Source organism: Carassius auratus, chromosome 27 (genome assembly GCF_003368295.1).
Source record: "Carassius auratus strain Wakin chromosome 27, ASM336829v1, whole genome shotgun sequence".
NCBI classification, from domain to species: Eukaryota; Metazoa; Chordata; class Actinopteri; order Cypriniformes; family Cyprinidae; genus Carassius; species Carassius auratus.
In genome coordinates this window covers 8,744,059-8,750,068 of record NC_039269.1, presented here as the reverse complement: position 1 = coordinate 8,750,068, position 6,010 = coordinate 8,744,059, and the positions used below count along the sequence as shown (strand labels likewise).

At 37.3% G+C, this 6,010-nt stretch overlaps 1 protein-coding gene across 2 annotated transcripts; it reads right to left on the bottom strand.

Annotated features, from left to right (window-relative positions):
* Positions 1-804: 804 nt before the first annotated feature.
* Positions 805-3,982, bottom strand: LOC113045357 (neurogenic differentiation factor 6-B-like). 2 transcript variants are annotated; one of them, XM_026205697.1, is made up of 2 exons: positions 3,697-3,982; positions 805-2,579 (listed from the first exon to the last, which is right to left on the bottom strand). In XM_026205697.1, exon 2 carries the CDS (start codon positions 2,572-2,574, stop codon positions 1,630-1,632), a length of 945 nt encoding a protein of 314 aa, XP_026061482.1. In that variant the 5' UTR covers positions 2,575-2,579; positions 3,697-3,982; the 3' UTR covers positions 805-1,629. The 2 variants fall into 2 exon arrangements, with proteins under 2 accessions (XP_026061482.1, XP_026061481.1); XM_026205696.1 differs by having other exon boundaries at positions 805-2,582; positions 3,697-3,979.
* Between the last annotated feature and the right edge of the window lie 2,028 nt (positions 3,983-6,010).

Genomic DNA, 6,010 nt, shown 5'->3' with positions numbered 1-6,010 from the left:
ATAATAATAATAATAATAATAATAATAAAACATGCAATAAGTGATAAATTAATGCTCCAAAAAAATGTTACATAAATCATAAATCAATGCATTCCAACTGTCTTCTCCGAGACGTGTTATCAGGCATCAGAATGTAGCCTGTCTTGTTGATCTGAAGAAATCAAAAACTATAAACTGCAGCTATAAATTCGTTACATTTTTATTAAATAATAATAGTAATAATTGTAAAAAAAAAAAAAAAAAAAACTACAGTCCGTTATTTAGATAACATACATTAATAATAATCTCGTAAGTGATCATAATGAATTCAACATGCTTAGGCTGAAACCCCAATGGAGCACTAATATCCAAATATAAATAAAGTCAAATCCAAACTATTGCCATTTGAATATTTATTATTTCAAGTTTATTTGCTTTTTCCTTAACTCTCACAAAATCATGTCGAACAATATTAAATGTATCAGACTGTCAGACTCTTTTGTATCAGTTCTTGGAGAATTTTAAGGACGTTTTTATTGCATAAAGTTCATGATTTACAAAAAGTGTGCGGTCACGGAATATTTAGAATAAGCCATAAAGACAGAGTTTTTATTTTTATTTTATTTTTTTATTACCTCTGTCATCAGATTCTAAACTGACAACTTAATAATACATTTCATATTTCAAGACATACATGTCGAGATTGAAATCGTAGCATTTTTTTTTCCACTGAACTGTTGATTTTGTCTAGTATTTTCAAATATTAATCATATTAATTTTCATCTTTCATCTCACTTCCTCAAGAAAGAGCATGAACACAGTTGATCACATTCAAGATTTATTTCGACAAGTTGATCGAAGTGAGCTCATCAAGTTCACATCTTTCACAAGAACGACGCTCCTCAGAGAATAAACTAAATAAACAGCGGGAAAAACATTTTACATAGCAAAATCACAATAGCGGAACCAGTCTGAAAGTTGAGTATAGAGTTGAAAGACACAGAAGTCTAACGAATAGGAAAATTCACACAGTAAAGTTATTTACAAGGTAATATATTCAACTGTGTTGCATAGTTCCATTATTGCTATCTTGATTTTGTGTTTCTTGTAACACACCAATAAATCCATTTGCACAGAATATGAGACAAGTATTGTTGTTTGAAAAGCCTTAGAATTTAATATCCATCTTCTTTTTATTAATTGATTGTAACAGAGCAACCAGAGCCCGCCTCAATGCAAGAGCATCATACAATTAAAAATTAAGGTGCTTCACGATGCCATAAACTTTTTTTCTTTTTTTGTCTAAATGATTCCATAAGGAACCTCTGAAGAGCCTTTCTGTTTCACAAAATGTTGACGAAAATAAAATGACGAAATAAGGTTCTTCAGATTATAACAGGTAAAAAAGATATGGTCTTTGAAATAACCTTTGACTTAATGTTTTTTGTGGAAATAAAAATGGTTCTTCTATTACATCGCTGTGAAGAACCATGTAGCCTACCTTTATTATTAAGAGTCTATGATGTCTGAAATAAATAGGTATAACTGTTTTTGTTTTTTAGTTTTTGTAATATCTTGTATTCAAATCAAACGAAAACCATCAGCAACAAGCACTAATTAATTAACAGATTCGTGTAACTGGCATCGCTTTTAATTATGGAAACCCGTGTTTAATTCGTCCTGGCTCTGGAATGATTGGCTGCGGGGATGTAAGTCGTAAGGAAAATGGCTGTCTGGGGAAACGCGGTACATGGAGCCCCGACCGGGAACGTTACAGTATCTCATCCCGTAGTGGCAGTTCTTACTGTACTCGACCTGGTCCTCGTGCTTTTTAAGAGAGAAAATCCCATTGTAATTAATCGGGGGACTCATTTGGCCGTCGAAATGAGGGCTGCTGCTCTCTGGAGAGGCGCTGTCGTAGTAGGACTCATAGGACGCGTAATAGTTGTACGGTCGGAACGGCTTGACGCCGTCGCGGGGCCCGGAGCTGAGGCCAGGGGGCGTGGCCATCTCTGCGTTAGGATAAGCGTACATAGAATCGTACTGAGGCCTGCCAGAGAACGACACGTCCCCGTTGTGATCCGTGAGGAAATTTCTGGCGTTCAGCTGCAGGCAACCAGCAACCAAGTTAGTAGTCGGCTGTGACAAGCCCTTACACAGGGTCTGCACGAACGCCAGCAGGTCGGGTCTCTTTCCCGCGTTCAGAGTCTCAGACAGAGCCCATATGTAATTCTTGGCCAGCCTCAGCGTCTCGATCTTGGAGAGTTTTTGCGTCTTGGAGTAGCACGGCACGACTTTACGCAGGCTCTCGAGCGCGTCGTTGAGTCCGTGCATGCGGCTGCGCTCGCGCGCGTTCGCTTCCTGCCGGCGCAGTTTGACGCGGTCGTTGTGACCGTCGGAGAATTTCTTTTTACGCGGACCTTTCTTCTTCGGGACACCGTTCTCGTCCTCCTCTCTCTCCTCCTCTTCTCTGTCCGTGTTGTCGTCCTCTGTCTCCTTGAACTCGGCGCTGTTGAGTGTCTCCTGACGGGTGAAGGTGGCACCAAACTGAGAATCGCGCATCATGTCTGGGTCTTCAAATGGCACGGTTAGCATCGTCCCTGCTTGAGGACAAAATTAACAACGAAATAAGGCAGACAAGACGTCAATTGCCATGGGTTACTCAAAAAAAAAATCGAAACATAAAAAAAAATAGTGGTTTTGGATTTATGACTAAAGCCAGTCTGTGATTAGCATTACTTGAAGACACTTGAACGTTTTGCTCTACAGTATTAACTAATGTGACATTTTAAGCTGCTGTTTTTTATCTTAAGAAATTCATAAAACCAAAACGAGACTATGTTAGTATGTACAAATGTTTCAAAATAAGTTTCAGACTTTATTATTTATATTTATCTATTACAGATTTATTCCTAAAATGTAGCCTATAAGTTGCAAATAAAAAGAGTGCCATTTTTAAACAATTTGTAATATGTAAATACACTGTATTTTGTGCATTATTGGGATAATCAAACTAAAGGATCATCACAAAAAAATATGCATTTAAACAAACACTGTAACTTAGCATGTAGACATTTTCGTTCAAAACCGATAAAATAAAGATATCACGTGCAGAAAAACTGTAAAAACACATCAGAACGTGTTTGTCTTTGAAATCTAGGCCTACAGGCTGTTTATGTTATTCGTTGATGGCTTCTAATACACATACATTGAAAAATGTTACAATATACCCCTTCTGGACTTATATGATGTTTCTAGTTTTTATTTTTATATATAAATCTTATGTGGATGTTACACATCAAATCAAACGATAACCTGCTGATTCAGATGACACATATTGCGGTTTAAATATCTATTAACATGATCACATATCAAATACGTGAAACTGTATCAGAATCAAACTCAAAATTAGTTAAATTTCATTATACTCAACGCATTACATTTTCTGTTGTCATCTCAGTAGGGTGGTGGTCATGTAGCTATATTGATTTCATGTAGCTTATTTCTAATTGGTTAAACTGGCCGATGCTGCTCCTTACACAGACTAACCACAATTACAAAATAGAAATTACAAAATAGCAACGACGAACTCAAGACCATGCCATAGTACATTGTTTGCACGGCAGAAACGACTGGAGCCATGCGCGTGACTGTTTGTAACAATAAACACAACAACAACACATGCATGCCCAAGCAGACTGGCTTTCCATGGCTCACCTGTTTCTGTCAGTGTTCAGCTCGCATGTTCGGACTCCTCGCGACGCGCAGAGCTGCCTCCCATGTGCTTGATGTGAAGCTGTAAGAATTCCTTTAATCTCCCTCTCCCTCTCCCTCTTTCACAGAGAAATGACACCCATGCCAGGCACCAGCGCTGGTACCCATGCCATCTGCCACTGACGTTTTGTTGGTCACGTGACGCGCTCTCTGGGGACCTTCATTCGGCTCTCATCATCTGGTGCGCGCGGTAATGGGCACCGGGAGGCTCTCATTTACCGTTAAAAAACTCCGAGTTAAGAAGGAAAGAGAGAGAGATTAATGCCAGTTCTGCTGCGGCAATAGCAGTGTAGAGACGACTAAATGATTTAGACTTTAAAGCTATTTGATTATAGGGCGACGGGTGCTGCAGGCAAGAGCAAATCAGTTCACCAATGCGTGTTATAGAGTCGTCTGATGGATAATAAATGCTCAGATATTACCTAAAATCCCTGCACTCCTACATATGAATAACATCCTGCATGCATATACGTGTCGAGGAGCATTCAGTCGGTAAACAGAGCAAAGAATGAATTCTGTCATGATGCACTGTCTCGCATGTATTCAGTCAAACTCTCACTTAACAGTGAATGTAATTATGATATTTAGATATTTCAAGGAGAACGGGGCTAGTGGATACACTGGCACTCCAGGAACGTTTTGAGTTTAAATTTCAGTCAGGTTCATTTATGTGAATACATTTTTGTTGCCCTATTTATTGAGTGAACAAATAAACACAATCAATACACTGAGAGACAAGAACATATGATGAAGACAAGTTTAAATGAAATGATCAATTATGTTCTCAGTATATGTTTTACCCATATTACCTGTGGCTTTTTTAATGTATTGATTTGTCTATTATGATTTATGCAAATATATATATATATATATATATATATATATATATATATATATATGCCCTGGTCTCCACTATATCACATATCACATTTTTTTTTTTTTTTTAAAGAAAAAGATGAACTTCCCCAACATGGTAGAACCATGGTTATGCTGGTGTTAGATACTGTAGTGTTGAGTGCTACTGTAGTTTAGGCCCACAGTGTATGACAACTATGAATCTCTGTAGTGCAGTCTTGCGAGAAGACTGTTAGAAGTGCAGCTGTGTTTAGTTTATGCTTCATCGTCCCTAAATCATATAGCAGACCAACTACTTTTCCAGTAAGTATTTCTCTGTGCAGCAGAGGACAGTTCCCAAAATGCAAACAATTGGACACACACGCGCACACACACACACACACGCATACACACACACACACACACACACGTTCATTCACACTCTGCCCCCAAAACGCCTCAGCTGGCATTCTGCACGTTCTGGTCCAGTTCACACCAGCATCTGATGAGTCAAACTCCTCATTTCAGACTAATCACTTGACTGCACTAATTGCAAATGCAAATAAGCAAATTTAAATTAATTAATTACTCCACTAATTAGTTCTCTGGTCTTTTCAGGTAATAAATCATTGTGTAGTTGAAAGAAAGAGATGGAGAGAGGAAGGGGAAATGCATTTATCTGCCACCTAATACTCTTATAGTGATTCACACACGCTCAACATGAGTCCAGTTACACACCGTGGTGAAAGTAGGGAAGTATCCCAACGGGAATAACTTTCAGATATGTCTTCTGACAATTTGAATCAGATAAAACTAATTTAATAACAAAAACCCAGCTAACAAATATATGTTCTTAGAATATTTTGCTAACATTCTCATTATGTCATGAAAATATTACTTCTACATGTTCTCTAAATGTTCAAAATGCCCCGTATTTTGTACATTTTAATATTTCTTGGTCATGTGGAAAGTGAGAAAACATTAGAATTTCTTTTTTTTTTTTTTTTTTTTTTGTACTATGGCAATGTTACTTTTGAATGTTCTCTAAAGATTCTGAAACAAGTGACATTTAAAAAATTAGATGAACATCCAACTAAAACATCAAATAAATAGATAAATAAATAAATCTTTTAACTTTGAATAAATGTTCTATTAACGTTTATGGAAGAATGTTTGTTCATAACCTTCAAAGAAACTTACCAAAACGTTCTGAGAACATTTCCTGTTAGCTGGTAAAATATGATAGTGCCATGATTTTTGGATGACACCATGGACATACCACGGTACACTACTGTTCAAAGGTATGGGGTCAGTAAGCCTTTTTTATAAAGAAATAATGCAAGGACACAACTGTTCCCAACACTGATAATGATTAGAAATGTTTCATGAGCAGCAAGTCAGACTGATTTCTGGATCATGTGAC